The 16,323-nt window shown below is 51.0% G+C and overlaps 1 protein-coding gene across 2 annotated transcripts in view; it reads left to right on the top strand.

Moving 5' to 3' along the window:
- The first annotated feature begins 1,947 nt into the window (after window positions 1-1,947).
- The window catches only part of PAPPA (pappalysin 1), a 257,144-nt gene continuing 242,768 nt past the window's right edge, over window positions 1,948-16,323 (top strand). The window contains exon 1 of one of the 2 annotated variants that reach the window (XM_065946622.1): window positions 1,948-2,368. In XM_065946622.1, coding sequence (XP_065802694.1) covers window positions 1,948-2,368 — 421 coding nt within the window. Of the gene's footprint in view, window positions 2,369-8,728; window positions 8,936-16,323 lie in introns of those variants that run through there. The other variant, XM_065946623.1, reaches the window with a different exon arrangement.

Below are 16,323 nucleotides of genomic sequence, written 5' to 3' on the forward strand. Positions count from 1 at the left end.
TGCCGGCTTTTATGGGGGATGTCTGAGTCATTTGCTCATCCTACAAATCCGCATGCTTCAACCAGCACATATTCTCCACTAGTGTTCACCCTCCCGAAGCAAGCAGGAATGACCCCAGCTCTTAGGCAGGATCCAGGGTAGCCCTGAGAGACAGGAGGCATGGGAGGAAAGTCGAGTTAATCCCCCCCGCAGGCTTCCAGCTCACTATCCACATGCAAGCCTCACACAGCATATTTTTATCACTGTACTGTTTGAACAACCCAGTAACTAATAATTTGTAATCTACCGCTGCTAACTCATTTTAACTTATTTAACACTTGGAAGGGGAAAAAAAAAACAACAACTGTTTTGCCATAAGGGGAGCTTTTGAGTTCTACAAAGAGGGGGAAAAAAAAGAAAAAAAAAAAAAAATTACATATATGTCCCAGTTCAAAACAGATCTACAAAGCAGCAAATGGTCAGATCCTTACCTGTGACTTGAACAGTGTCAGAGGGATCTGAATTTCTTAGATGAAAAAAGAAGGCAAAATGATAGGTGTTTTATTTTATTTTTTATATAAAGCTGAAATAATTTCTAACAAATTTCTAACAATTTAAAAGTATTCAGGAGTATTCAGAGACCTAGTTGTGCTGAGTCTACAGCTTCGGGAAAGCAAATGCCTTTCCTAGTTGCTTCTGATGATTCCTTGAGGACTCTGGGACAACATTTGGACTAGCTGAAGCCAGCAGCACCGGGACTCCGAAAAGAGGGGGGAGACCTTCACCACTGCATAACTTTAAGGGGATTCCAAGAGGGAAAAGGAGAGGGAAGGCAAGAGAAGGGAAAGAGGGAGAGGGGGAGAGATACGGAGTGGAAGGAGGGAGAGAAGAGAGTGAGGGTGAGAAAGGAGAGTGAGAGGGAGAAAGAGACAGCATTACCAAAAAAAAAGAAAAAAAGAAAAAAACAAATCTGAGAATCAAGTTTCAAGACTCTTTATGTGCTATAGAGAAGGATGAGGTTGACCAGCAAAGTGCAAAGGGGATCCTGAGAGAAGAGAGATTTTTCTTCCCGCCAGGAGGAAAAAATAAAAATAAAAAGGTGGGAGGCGGGGGGAGTGAAGGGGGGGGGGGAAGCAAGCAAAACAAAACAAAAACAGGAATGTGTGTTTTGAGCAGGAATGAGGAGAGCTGGGAGGACCATAAGGGGGTGTGTACAGAATTTCATTAAATTGTTACTTTAAGATTGTCTTCTTAAAAAAAAAAAAAAAAAAGGAGGGGGTGGAGAAGCGGAGCGAAGGAGGCAAACGGGAAGGTGGAGGACGGCTGGGTAGCTCGGCGTCTCCAAACTGATTGATTAGTCATGATCCCCGCAGTTTTAACTAGGACTCATTCAATTGGGAAGGTGGAGCGCTCGGGAGCAGATTAGCATACGCTTGTTTACTCATCTTCTGAGGGATTTTTCCCCCCTCTTTCCTTTCATTTTGTGAAGAAGGAGGGAGGGGAGGGGGGACTGGGGTGGGGGGAGAAGGGGGCTGTGGCTTGTGTTATAAAGGACGCAAAAAATAAATAAATTAGAGCATCTTTTGGGGGGGAGGGAATTCAGCGGATCAGTGTCTTAGAGGAGCTTTTTTTTTTTTTTTTAAGAGCGAGAAATCATATAAAATAAAATGAAATAAAACAAGGAGGAAGGCAACCAGCTGTTAGAGGGGGGAATAAGGCAGATAAAGGAGCGGAGAGAGAAATTCATTGCCAACCAGGAGGAGTTGGGCTGTATTTTTTCAAAGGTGGGGGGAGTGGAGCACACACCTTGAGGAGGAAAGCCAGAAAGAAAAGAAAAAAGCAAGTGGAAGGGGGGGCTCGCCCAAGAAGGGTGAAGAAGCGAAGAAAGTCGAGGCGCCGAGGCTCCTAAAGCTGGCAGCTCCGGGCGGCGGTGCAGGGGCGAAGGGGGGGCGGGGGGGACCGTCGGACATGCGGCTCTGGAGTTGGGTGCTGCGCCTGGGGCTGCTGAGCGCCGCGCTGGGCTGCGGGCTGGCCGAGCGCCCCCGCCGGGCCCGGAGAGACCCGCGGGCCGGCCGCCCCCCGCGCCCCGCCGCCGGCCCGGCCACCTGCGCCACCCGGGCGGCCCGCGGCCGCCGCGCCTCGCCGCCGCCGCCGCCGCCGCCGCCGCCGGGCGGTGCCTGGGAAGCCGTGCGCGTCCCCCGGCGGCGGCAGCAGCGGGAGGCAAGGGGCGCCGCGGAGGAGCCGAGCCCGCCGAGCCGGGCGCTCTATTTCAGCGGGCGAGGCGAGCAGCTGCGCCTGCGAGCCGACCTCGAGCTGCCCCGGGACGCGTTCACGCTGCAAGTGTGGCTGCGAGCAGAGGGGGGCCAGAGCTCTCCGGCGGTGATCACAGGTAAGCGAGGACGCCCGGGCGGGCGCTGCACCGGCCCCGCGGCCCCAGGGGCGCGCGGGTGCCTGGGCGCGGGTGACGGGATGGTCGGGGGGCCTGGAGGGTGTGTCTGTGCAGGAACCGCCGGTCAGCTGGCGGCTCAGAGGCTCCGGGACTAGCCGCGAGCCTCACTTTGCCCCATCTGCGGAATGGGCGCGCTCGGAAGATGTCTCTGCCTCATCCCTCGGGAAGAACGCAGGGAGCGCTCCCGGCCACCCCAGACCGCAGTTGGTGAGGGCTGGTCCCGGGGAGCCTTGTGCACATGAATCGTGTTTTGGATGGTCAGATGGACTGTCTCTGTTCGGGATGGAGGGGAGGATGACCCAGTTGGGATGCATGTGAATAGAGGCTAGGGACCATTTATTTCTTCGGCTTTTTAATGGAGATGAGCCCCCCACCCCCGCTTTACTTAGCCCAGTTACCCTGAAAGCCTGCAAGGTTGTTGTGATCCTCAGGACTTAAAAGTACTTGAAGTGCCCCAAAGTTGCTCTGTACTTGCTGCCTGCTTCTGGGATTAACCCCCCATCCCCAGCCACCCACAGACACGCACGCACACTACCGTCCCGTGTTCTCGCTTTCCAAGCCCCTTGCCTGTCATTCGGAGCTGGGGTGAGACTTTCCGCAAGCACACCCAGCCAGTCTTCCCAGGACTAGGCTACGAAACGGGGCACCTTTCTCATTTGGGACTTTTACAAGCCCGTAATGAATTTAGGTTCCCCTCCTCACACCCGCCCCTTTCCACAGCAAACCCCATAGTGAAACCGGACACTTTGCGAGGGTTGCAAACCTTAGAAAATCCTCCAGCATCCATTTTTCCCCCTCTTAATGAATCTGTGGCAATGCCAATGCCTTTAATAAAACTGGGGGGCGGAAAGGGGGGGCGGCGCTGGAGGAGAGGAGGAAAGTTTTGCCTCTTCTGGCTGGGAGATTCCCTCCCTGCACAAACAATCTTGCCCCTTCCTCGGACGTCTCAGAGTAGGGGTTCCCCCATCGCTGCAGCCAGGAAACGTGTTGGAGGCGTTTTGCGATCCCACCCCCTTACACACACTTTCTTAGAAGGGAGAGCTCTGAGTTCTCCCGGCAGTCCGGCGGCTTCTTTCTGTCGTGTCGTGGACCTTCTCAAATGTTGCTAACTCTGTCCTATTTACATCAAGCCCATTTCGGGGACCCAAACTCGGCTGCCTACTAAGTAAGCATATACCCGCAAAACTCCGCTCTCCCCGCTACCAAACCCCAAACGGAGAGCCAGAAAGTGACTATCCCCCATGCCTGACGTCATCACATGCTATTTTTTTCTTCTTCTTTCTTTTCTTTTCTTTCTTTCTTTTTCTTTTTTTTTTTTTTTTTTTTTGCGTCTCAGGAAGGAGAGGGAAACTGAGCTCATTCAGTTTTAGCCCCCAAGCCCCAGTCAGCCAGAGGGGGTTATAATGTAGCGTAGAGGAGACGGTACTTGTAATGCTGATGCTTATAATTCAGGGCTGTGGTATGTTTACTTCTCTTTCGGAACACAGGAAAAACACAGAGCCTGCTACTTGGAGGTTCTCTTTTTTTTTTTAATGAGTAGATCTGATTTTTTCTTAGTCTATACCTGTGGTACAGGGGTTTGGAAACCTCCTCCAGAGCGTAGAGCCCAGGGTTATAGAGGTATCATCAATGAAAAGGTATTAAATGCATTTCTTCAAAACAAACAAACAAATACATGTAGCACCTGAGATTCCTCAGGAGCCTGCTTTATAAATGTCTGTAATTCAGACAAGGAGCCCCCTCTTGACACACACACTCTCTTGAGCACTCATTCACTCTCTCACACAAAGATTGTGCAGTAAAATACTTTAATTGGATGGGGGACGTTAGGTTATTATTGCTTGTATAAAATGCCTGGTCCATTTTATGTGTGGAAATAACATTCCTCTCAAAACGAGAAAGAGAGAAAAAAAAAAAAAAAGTCACTGCTGCTGTGTAGCCCCAGAAAGCTCAGAGCTTTTCTCCCGAGGATTCTGGTGGATTTTTTTCCCCTCCCCTAGTTGAATCTGAGCCAGATTTGACGGTGTGTAAACACCTGGCCTTGAGCCAGAAAAGGCTCACTCTGCGTATCCTCCACACGGTGCAGGCTGTGAGACTGAAAAGAACCTGCTTCTCCTTGAATTAAAACGCAAACAAACAGAGGTTCTTTGCAGAAGCACTTTTGCAGCTCCTTCCTCCGTGTCAGTTCAGACTGGGAGAGGCAGGGCTGGCTGAGGTGGGCGATTTGGCTGAGGGTGCCACGCCACGTCCTCCTGCGGCGACCTCGGGTGCCCGAGTGGCCACCTCACCTCTGCTGGCACTCTCTGGCGGGGCGTCGCCACTTTCCTAGGAATCCCTGGTCACCTATCTTGAGAGAGCAGGCATCTCCCAGCAGGGACCTCACTGCTATTTCAGGCAGAGGGTTGCTGCCTCGCTGTCAGGCCAGGCTGCCTTACATCACTCTTTGCTGCAGGATTCAATTGGGTTTCGTAAAGGTCTAATTTTATGGTGCTGTTAACCGGGTCTGTCGTCTGGCAGAGGCAGGCCTTGCCGCTGCTGGGAGGCGGGCCGTGCTCCCAGATCCGCCTGGGATGCTATTTCTACCCCGGTTCAAACTTCACTGACACCAGTTCAGACAGGCGCTCAGAGAGGCAGAGAAGACTGAAGGAGCAGTTTGCTTCTGAAGCTCAGAAAACATACCTTTTATTTTTTCCAAAAGGGAATGGAGGGGGGGATATATATGCATGTGTGTATATATATATACACACATACACACACATATCTCTACATGTGTGTGTATGTGTGCGTGCCAGTTGTTCAGTCATATCCGACTCTTTGCGACCCCATGGACTGTCGCCCGCCAGGCTCCTCTGTCCTTGGGATTTCCCAGGCAAGAATACCAGAGTGGGTTGCCATGCCCTCCTCCAGGGGATCTTCCCAACCCAGGGATTGAACCTGGGTCTCTCACGTTGCAGGCAGATTCTTTATCATCTGATCCACCAGGGAAGCCCACATGTATATGTGTGTGAGTATTAATAAAAATGAAAAGGCTTATGCAGGCAAAAGCAAAGCTAAAGTTAGAAAGCGCCCGTGTACAGGAGCCTCTGAACGGGCCACCCACGGTGGATGGTCTGAGGGTTGAAGAGTCCTTTAAGGCTGTTGTGAAAAGGGTCCTCGGAGGTCCCCCAGGCCAGATCTTGTCTTTTTGGCCCAACAGGGAGACAGACACAGCTAGGGGAGGGGTCCCCAGTGGCAGGAGCTAGGATTTGAGCCTGGGCGTCTCCACTCCCAGGCCTTACCCCCCACCCAGGAACCCGGGGCATGGCACCTGGGATTCCCTTTCAAGTCTGGGGGTGAGGGGAGCTTATTGACACATCCTTTAGCCTTTATAGCGTACCAGGCAGGATCCAGACCCCTGCCCCTCATCCCTACCTGCCCTCCCCCACCATACCTCTCCAGTTTGACAGAGAAAGAAGGGGAAGAAAAAGAAAACAAGACTCAATTTGCTCCAAGGAGCAGAGGCCCCGAGCAGCAGTTAATCTTGTTAAAGTTTCTCTGACCTGCTAGATAAGTGAGATGTGGACCCCACAAGTACCGCCACCTCCTCCCACCCCCACCCCTCGGTGACCCAGACCCCTGCTCACAAGGAGGGGACAGGATTTACCTGAACCCCCTCCAGCACCTCCTCTGCCACGCTGCTTTCCTTTGTCCTACATGTTGGACTCCTGAGTTGACAGGCTACTGAGAAGAGACTTTTATTTCCTCCCTTCTGCAGCCCACGCTTCCCACAACCCACTCAGCCCCCAAGAAGCCTTGGCTTTATGGGCTGAGGACACGTGGTGGCAGGACGGAAAGGGACTCTTCCCGGCACCTCCAAGGTGCCAGGCCCTGAGCGAGGTGCTTGCCTGCTGTCTGCCAGGTTCACCCTCACAGCCACCCTGCAAGGTGGACGTTGTCACCTGCTTTCCAAATGAGGAAACAAAGTCTCAGAGGGTGGAAGCTGCTTAGTCCAAAGTGGATAGAGCCCGGGTGTGACCTCGAGCTGCAAGTGTCCGCTTCTTCTTCAGCAGTCCTTTTGGAGAGAGAAGGAATGACCCCCCTTTCCTTCTTTAGACCTGCTGTGGACCACTCTTTTCTGCCCCTCTGTGTGCTAACTGTATTCTTGCAGATGAAATGGGATAAAACATGAATCTAAATCTCCTTAGATCTCTGGGTGCGACTCGCATATCTGGGTTTTTTTTTCTTTTTCTCTTCCCATCAAACTATCTTTCAGACAGACTGGGCGTGGAATTTCTGTTGTCAATGACTTACTGTGGGATTTGAGTCAGTCACTTTGTCTTTCTGCCCCTTTAGCTTCCCCGTCTGTAAAATGGGCATAATGGTGTCAGGATAATGCAGGGGAATAAGTAGGCAGAAAGTATCTGGCACAGAACCAGCTCGTACCGGGGACTCAGTCAAGAGCAGTGAGTGGTGGATGGATCCAGTAAGTAACCCTCTTGCCTTTCCTAATGCGCCACCTTGCCTTCAGCCCACTTATGCCTTGTTAGGGCTTCCCCGCTGGCGTGGCTGGGGGGTCTGTCCAGAATAGACAGTGCATCTTGGGGAAGAGTTGGGCCCGTTCAGACCCCTTCCTTGCACTTTGATTTCCTCTTTTTTGACCTACTTGGACGGCTCCTTGGGGTTAAGGGTCAGAGGAGGGCCACTACAGGACCGATGAATAGGAAAGCCAGTTAGCAGCCAGAGGGAGGGTCCACCCTCAGGAACAGAAGGCAGACGGTGGCCACAGCGCACCCGGTCACAGCTCTGTGGCCACATGCCCCTCGCTCCTTCCCCAGACGCCCCCTGACTTTCACGTTGCCCCGGTCAGCACTTCACGTGGACAGATCGGGTGACGGAGGCCGCATCACCCTCGCCCCGCTACACCGAGGGGGGCAAACTGGAGGCTAAGAGGTGGAGGGCTCAGGAACGTGGGTTTTGCATGGTCAGCCAGGCATGGACTGGGTCCAGCAGCCCGTGGAGAAACAGGGACACCGAGGACCAGCATCACATGGGGCTGAGAGCTGAACTGTATCTATAAACTGCTCCTCTCAAGGCCGTCTGGGAGATGGTTTGGTTGAGTCACTCCCATCTCGTAGCACTGAGAATCACCAGCTTTTAAAACCTCCTACTGCCCAGCTGCCTCCCAGGGGTTCAGAGGTCGAGGGTCTGGCACTGGCCTGGGCAGCGGTGTTTTTGGAAACCTTCTCAGGTGATGTGGAAGGGCCACCAGCAGGAAGAACCACTGATCCTGCTTGATGTCTCCCTGCTCTGCAGGTGGAGAAACTGAGGCCTCGGGTAGGGGTAGAGAGCAGGGCTTCCTGCTTACCCAGCTGGTCGGTGGCAGAGCTTTTAGAGAAGTTCAACTGTTCTAGTTCTGAGTTGCAATCAGAAGGGACCCCCTTTCCATTCCCAATTCCACTGTGGTTCCTAGGGGTAGGGTGTGTGTGTGTGTGTTTGTGTGTGTGTGTGCACGCGCGCACGTGCGCACACACACTAACATTCCATTTTTCCAAAGCTGGTCTAGTATGTGAAGCCACATTCTCACCTTCTGGTACCTCCTTTAAAGTGCAAACACTCCTCAAAGGGGATAATACGTGGAGTTCCACACATCTGAATTCAAATGGATCTCTCATCATGCTTGAGTATTGAGCTGTATTTTTTTTTTTTTTCTGAGGAATAAGGTGGAAAGGAGGGAAGGAACCCCAGCTGGAAGGCATTCCTCACTTTGCCCAGGGCTAGTCCTTCCTGAAAGAAGGCACGTGTTCCTATCATCCCAAACCCCCTCACTGTTCAATCACTCTGACACCAGCACTGGCTGCAGGGTGTCTTAGATGAGAGAGAAGACCCCCAGGGACCCCAGGTAGGAGGACCCCCTGCACAAGCAGCCTGAGCCTCATCTCCCTGTGGCTGGTCCAGGGCTTAAGAATTCAGCAAGCGTCTGCTTCTCCCCTCACCTGTTGCCCAGTCTCTGGAATTTAATTCCCTTTCCCTCAGTGTCTCTTTATCTCTTTTTCTTGCCGCGCTGACGACTCTGCTTCATGCCTTGATGCACTTACTGGAAACACTTGGCTCAGACCTGACTTGTGGGTCTTGGCCCTTTAGCTCCTTTGAAAACCTAGAACTGAGAGCCGGAAACTGTGGACTCAAGTCCTGGCTTGGCCTCCTCTGAGTTGTGTGACCTGGAGCCTCTGGGGAGAGAGTTGCAGGTGTGGTCAGAGTCCACACCCCCATCTCACAGGTTATCACGAGAAGCAGGTGAGACAATGGCAGGAGAAGCTCTCGGCTGAGATCAGAACCCAGTCCCTCGGTCCGCACTGGTGGGAAGATCCAGAAAGTGAGAGCTGTGAGTGCTTTGTAAGAGCCATGTCGTTCCTGGAAAGGCACCTTTATCATCATTCTTCACACTGCAGACAGTGAACAGTGATGGAGTGCGCAAACCTTTGCCTAAGCATGACCCCGCTGGAGTCCTTTGATGTTGGAACTTCACAGGTCTGCCTCACTCGCTGTGTGACCTAGACTACCTGACTGCTTCTCTCTGTGCCTCGGTGTTCTCAGCGTGCGTGGTGGTGGTGGGGGGGGGGGTAGCAATGAAATGAGGGCTTTCAAACTGTTCCCCACAATCTTAGGAATGCCCTGGGCAGAGGTGATGGAGAAGGAAAAGGCAACCCACTCCAGTATCCTTGCCTGGAGAATCCCGTGGACAGAGGAACCTGGTGGGCTGCTGTCCATAGGGTCCCAGAGAGTCAGACAGGATTGAAGTGGTTTAGCAGCAGCAGCAGGGGAAAGGAGAAGGGAAGCGAAGCACTCTGCTTTCCGCACCTTCCCTCCCCCTATAGGGCTTGAATTGTGTGATTCCACAAGATTTCCTTTGAGGAGCTGTGTGAATTTCTCAGTGACAGAATTCGAGTGGACTGACATTGCTAACTTTGTCATGATGCCGGTGTTGTGATTATATATTTTTAAAGATCCTATTCTGTTAGAAATGCGTACTGAAGTATTTATGGGTAAAATGACGTTATGTCTGTTTTGTTTGTTTAAAGTGTTCCAGGGGAAAAAAAATTAGGATGTTGGGAGAAAGAGGGGTAGATGAAAGAAGATTGGCAGACTGGTGGTCCCTGAAGCCAGGTGACAGGAAACAACGGGCTTCAATACGGGTTTTGTCTGTCCTCCTGTGCCTGATTGAAGAATTCCGTCATAGAAAGTTTAAAAGAGTTGGAGAGCCACGGGAGGAGCTGAAGTCTTAGATCCCTGCGTGATCTGTGAGCTGACAGGTTTCCAACTGCATTTCAGCAACTTGGAGCGGGTTAGGGACTCTCCCAAGGTCACACAGAGAGCAACTGAAAGTCAGGGTGCAGACACCAGGAGCTCCGTCGGCCCTTCTTCCTGCCCACCTGCGAGCCGGTGACTGGCTGTCCTGGAGAGCTTGAGGGGAAGACAAGAGACGGGAGGGCCAAGTCAGGGGGGCAGGTGGAGCCTTGCAGAGCAATTAGAAATGTCCGCGAGGGCATTGCTTGCTGTATGGAACCGTCTCCGGCATTGGGAAGCATTTTACATCCTTGGTTTTGTGCCTTAGAATCCCCTGGCCTGGCAGTCGCTCAGTGATGTCCAACTCTTTGCGACCCCATGGACTGTAGCCCACCAGGATCCTCTGTCCATGGGATTCTCCAGGCAAGAAGACTGGAGTGGGTTGCCATTTCCTTCTCCAGGGGATCTTCCTGACCCAGGGATCGAACCCAGGTCTCCCGCGTTGCAGGCAGGTGCTTTAACCTCTGAGCCACCAGGGAAGCCCTAGAATCCCCTAGAATCTCCTAATCGTTGTGACAACCCAAAATACATTGCGACCATTTACACACAGGCGCGCACACACACACACGCACACACACACACACACACACACACACACTCACATTTCCACCTACCCCTGTTTTATTTATTTTTTTTGGCTCCTTCTTTCTCTGCATCTCCCATTGCCCTGGAAGCCTTCTAGACGCTTCTAGAGCCTCGTGGGGATGGAGGAGGAGGATAAACTATGGTTGACTAATCTAAGAAAGAGCTGACACTCTCAGGAAATGGGGGAAAGCAGCATATGTTTACTGAGGACGTATTTTGTAATGATTGATGGTAGAACTCGAGTTAGGTTGACTGAGTTTGATTTGCTGATTCTCCCACCTGCCAGTTGTGTGACCTAGGGCAAGTTGCTTAACATCACCAAGCGTCATTTTTCCCCTCTGTGAAATGCGGATAATACTGGCTCCTACTTCAGTGGGTGGTTTTGAAGATTAACTGGGCCTCCATGTGGAAAATGCTTAGTAATGGAATCTAGACCATGGGTAAGCACCCAGTAAACGTTAACTCATATGGGTTTTATGTGTGTCCGGCCCTTGCTACACGCTAGTTCTAATTCTCTCAATAACTCTATAAATTAGACATGCTTATCTCCTTTGGCAGAGCTAGGAATTGCCTTTCCCTCCCTCCCCACTCAGGAAAGGCTTGCTCCTGTCATCTTCACATAAAACAAAAACTAAAATGAAAGACAAACAGAATAAACACTTTATCATTTCCTATCACAGAAGCAGTGTGGGCTTATTGTAGAGAATCGAAGAAAAGCAGGTTAAAAACAAGGAGCAAAGTAAGCTATGTCCATCCCTGCCCAAGTATTCAACAAGTATCTGGTGAGTTTCTTCTACATGCCAGGTACAGTTTTAGGCTGTCAGTACAAAGCAAGGAGCAAAAGAAGATATCTCCGACCTCAGGGAGTTTATATTCTGGAGTCAGGGGTGGGGAGTGAGAAGGAAGAGGAGGCAGAAGATGAATGAGTAAGGAAATTCACCCCATCATGTAGGGTGAATGTTTATGAACATAGACAAAATAGGAGAAGGGAGTTGTGTGGGGCTGGGGTGGGGGGTGCAGGAAGAGGAAGGATTTAAACAGGGCAGTGAGGGAGGCAGTGATGAGAAGTCACTCGGGACCAGAGACCTCGGAGCAGAGTGGGGTTGGCTGGAGGAGGCGGTGGGGTTTGGAGAAGGAAGCGCAGGGGGCTAAGGGCAGGAGGGTGGTTGGGGGGATGGTCAGGTCCAGACCAGCACAGTCCCCCGCTTGCTATGAGACTTTGGGTCCCTCACTTTCCTTCTTGGGGCCCATTTTTCTCATCTGAGCAGTGGGGGTGAGGAGCAGCTCATCTCTGTCTGTCTTTGCCCTCGAGGCCCGTCGAGCCGAGGTCCCCTGGGGCCCCGTGATCCTCATCAGGACTGTCCTGAGACAGAGCTGCAGCGCTGGCAGTGGTCCCAGCGCTCTTCCTGTCTGAGCGAGGCTCCCTCCACTAGATGGTGCCTGCGCCCCTCGGGGACCAAGTGCCCGGCACCGTCTGCTGCTCGTTCCCAGCCACACGCATCCTTGGAAAAGGGCATGGCGCCCCTTCTTGCTTGGGCATCATTGACCGACCCCAGCTTAGAATGTGGCTCTTTCCTGGACATATACGCTGTAATGTCTCCTCGAAAAGCCTCCTATCCCCACGCAGAGCACCAGTGGGTAGAATTTCCATCAAAGACTGACTGAAGACATTATGTAGGGAATATTGGTACTTCCCAAGAGCTGGAAGCCATCGCATTAATAATATTGCTAATAATAGCTGCCATAAATAGTTTTTTTAAAAAACACTCACTAAGTGACCTTTTCAATGATCACATCTTGGCTTATGGCTAGCATGCTCAGGTTTCATCATGTCCACTGTACAAAAGCCATTCCAGGCAAGTTGCTGGACACTGGCATAGACCACTGGCCTTTTAGTCATGCTTATCATTTTAATCACATCACTGCATGATTAAAATACTAGAACTCTGGAGTCTGTAGCCATCTGTTAGTCTATTTTCCTTCTGGGAATCCCCAGCACTGTCATCCCCAGATTTTTCTTCCAACAAGAGAAAGAGAATGTTTTCCGGCATTACTTGTCACGAACCCAGGGGCCATGGAAGAGTAGGAGAGATGACCCTGCTTCAGTTTTGGAAAGCCTGAGACGGTCCCAGGTTCCAGTCCATTTGCAGGAAGCAGAGACAGACACTCTAGGAGGTGCAGGATCGCAGCTCGGGATCTAAGTACGTGGGTGGTTGTTTAGTCGTTAAGTCGTGCCCAGCTCTTTTTGTGACAGGGACTTTTGCTTAATGAATGCATGAGTGGATAAAGGAACCAGCTACATTTCTAATGATTCTGGGAGAAAGAGCTTGGGAACCTCAGGCATGTTGCATTACGTAACCAAAGCACATGACCTGGCCCGTGCGTCACACTCAGAAACATTACACAGTGGTTAATTCCATTTCCCCTTGAGCAAAGAAGTCAGAAGGGAAAAGATATCTGGCCTTCCCAAACACGGGATGGGGGAGGGACAGTGTAGTCAACGCCTCCTCAACTCACATCTCGGCCTTTCTAACCCGAGCCCCGGATTAACCTTGGTCCTTCCCACTCTGTCCTTCGCCCCTTTGCGAAGCGTCTGTTGTGTGTGTGCACCGCAGCACATAATCTCAAGCTCTGCTGGCCTCTCGGGTCTCCACCCTGGTCCCCCTTCGCAGGTCCTTTTCGGGCCTCGAGTGTCCTAGCTGTCATATCTGTTGCCTGGTTTTCCCTCCTTTGCAATTGGCGGGCCTCCCATCGGCTGGCCTTGATCTTGTGAGCCCTTGGCATGACCTTGGGGCCTGGAATACTCTATCCGCTGTTTATATACCCTTGAGGGAGAACACACATTCTCAGCAGTAATAACAGTCATAAAAGCAGCCAGCTTATAATGAGCACTTACTGTGTGCTGGCCCTGTGCCGAGGGCTGCACGCCGGACCCTCGGAGTTCGGTTTAGAAAGTGACACGACTCGCTGAAGGCCTCACAGCTTAAGGGTCGTGGAACTGGACTAGGCCAGTTTAATTTTCTCTCTCTCCATACGGCCTAGTGCATTGCTTGGAATACAGTAACTGTTCAGTAAGTGTTCCATGAGAGGATGAATATAAGTGAATGCTAAATAGATGGCTGGCTAGCTGGCTGGCTGGCTGGATGAGGCTACCCCCAGTGGCTAATGCAACCATCTAGAGATGGTAGAACAAAAGAGAAGGAGTAGAGGGAGAGAGAGAGAGAGATGGAAGAAAATTGGAATGAACATTATAAGACTTTCAAGAGAGTGGCTAAGAAATCTCTTAGTTGTTCAGAATATATTTTATTTGCCAGTAACTTTGGAACAAAAAGGCCATTGATGTCCACCAGAGCATTTCCCACATTTGCATGGTCTACCAGGAGCTTATATACTTTCAAAGATTCTCTCTGCCCAACATGTTTCTGGATCCCTCTTTTGGGAATCAGGCTTCCCTGCTAACTCAGCTGGTAAAGAATCTGCGTGCAATGCAGGAGACCCCGATTCGATTCCTGGGTCAGGAAGATCTGCTGGAGAAGGGATAGGCTACCCACTCCAGTATTCTGGCCTGGAGAATTCCATGGACTGTAGTTGCCGGGGTCACAAAGAATCAGACACAACTGAATGACTTTCACTTTTGGGAATCAGGGTCTGGGAAATGTTCCCCCAGGAACATGCTTGGCAGAGATACCCTGTCACCATCTGAGGAGGGACCTGATACATTCAGAGCCAGTTTGGGCCTGGTGTAGGTGGTATGCTGTGAGAACCAGGGGCTCTGACCAGAAGAATGACTCTGGAGGAACAAGGCTGGTTTGTGATGTGCTCTCGCTGGAGCTGATTAAGCCTCTGTAGAGCCAGTAGTGAGTTCTCAGGATTACTCCTTTACAGAAGAGCCCCACTGGGCTGATTAGAGCTGATCTGCTAGCAACAAATATGATATCTTGTTCTTCCCTTTCCCAAGACAATAGAGTCTGCTTTATAAAATCTGCTCAGTTTTTAGATGAAGAAACTGAAATCTAGGCAAGTTAACCTGTTAAACCAAGCTGAGTTGAGTGAGGTTAAACAGCAAACCGGTAGCAAAATTGAAACTAGAACTTGGATCTCTTGACTCCCCACATCAGTGCTTTTTCCGCCGGACCACTTTGTTTTCCTTTACAGTGCCAGATGATGGATACATCTGTGGGTTCATGTTAGTGAGCTTACTAGAAATGTCATGCAGCTGTTTATTAACTTAAGTATTTCTTACATGCCAAGCCTCTGTCCTAGACATTCTGCAAAGTTGAATAGGAAATGGCAGTTTATTCAGAGAGGTAAGCTTTCCTTCTTTTCTTCCTTCCTTCTATGCATCCATCCACCCATCTATTCGGTAGTTATTGAGCAATCTTTATGTCTTTGGGTCTTAGACATTGAGCTAGGAGATGCAGATTAAAAAGAACAGGGCACAGTTCCATCCCTTGGGGAACTCCCAGTCCTACTGGCGGAAGCAGACTGGTAAACAGCTATATGACATCATGGTAACTGCTCTAACTAAGCAATTAATAGAGTCCTGGAAAAGCTCAGAAGCAAAAAAGCTGTGTTGTTGCTCCTCCACATTGATTATGGGGGCTAGAAAGTACTCTGAGATTTTGGAGGCTAAGAGAGGTCCCTTCCCCCTAGAAGGGTTGGGGGTTCATGAAGTAGGTAGTGTGTGTGTGGAATGTGCACCTTGCCCTGCATAAGGATGCATGCATGACAGTTTAAATGTCGAACTGTAAATCAAAGTAGAACAATAAACATTTTGATCCATGTCTTCTCTAAGGACGTTGACCTAGAGTAGCTTTTAGGAATCTGACACTAGGAAATGATTGGACGATTCGGTCTATCACCACCCGAATCAAGCCCAACAGCCCCTCACTGCGTTTATCAGTGTTGTGACGCCTTCATACTTGTCTTTCTCCACTTGTTTCCAGGCTCCATCTGAGCAGAGACCATTTCTGTCTTTATCGCTGCTTTCTTCCCACCTCTCTCCCAGCACCAGCCATGCCGGGGGTGCCCAGTCGACTTTGTGAAATGAATTGGCGATGGCTCCGCATCAGAAAAGAGGACAGCTGAAAGGAAAGGTGCTTTGAGAAATGATGATGAGCCTTCAGAAGGGCCAGGTGATGAGAGCAAACTTGTTATGAATGACAGCGCTTCGATACGGCTCCGGGTTTCTCTGAGCTGACCCGATCCCTGTGTGTAGTCTTGCCACCTTTCACCTGTCGCTAAGCCTCCTTTCTTTCTGTCGAGTCAGTATATCATTCTGTTGGCTTTCAGTCCTTTTCCCCCTGGCTTTCTCTCAGTTTCTCCTGTCCTGTCCCTGGAGAGAACTGCTGAAAAACCAGCTGCAGCGGTGAGGATGTGCCCTGCCACCCTCACCTGTGCCCTGGAGACCTCCCAGAGGATGTGAGCGCAGCGTGAGGGCGAGACGCATGCCTGCCATCTCGGCACCCCTCCCCAGGGCTGGCACGTTGCTGGGGTTCGGCAGATTCGTGAATGAATTTCCGTACGCGTGAATGCCCTAAGTTTGCAATACATCTGATCTGGTCTCTTCAGTTAGCAGTTGGAGAGAGTCGGAAGTCCAGAGGAGGCAAGGAAATGATTCCAAGTTCCACTCCAACTCAGAGGCAGAGAAGAACAAGAGTCCAGTTCTCCTGACCATTGTTCTATCCGGTCATATTTTTCTGGGATTTGAGCCCAGCTCCTTGAACTTGGCCATAGAGATTTTGGGTCATTGACTCCCATAGTTGGGTAGGACCCAAGCTATCCTTTTATAGCTGGGAAATCTAAAGTTCCAAGAGTGGGAGAGGTTAAACCACACACCAAGGCTTCCCCAAAACCCTCTATGCATCTCCATAGCGTCAGTAAAAACGTAGTATGTGCCCAATACTCTTAGAGGTGCAACGCTGAAGGGCAGAGCCGGTCCCTGCCCTCGTGGACGAAGTATTCTCGTGAGGAGAGAAAGACCACAC

The sequence above is a fragment of the Muntiacus reevesi genome, chromosome 10 (genome assembly GCF_963930625.1).
Source record: "Muntiacus reevesi chromosome 10, mMunRee1.1, whole genome shotgun sequence".
In the NCBI taxonomy this organism is placed as follows: domain Eukaryota; kingdom Metazoa; phylum Chordata; class Mammalia; order Artiodactyla; family Cervidae; genus Muntiacus; species Muntiacus reevesi.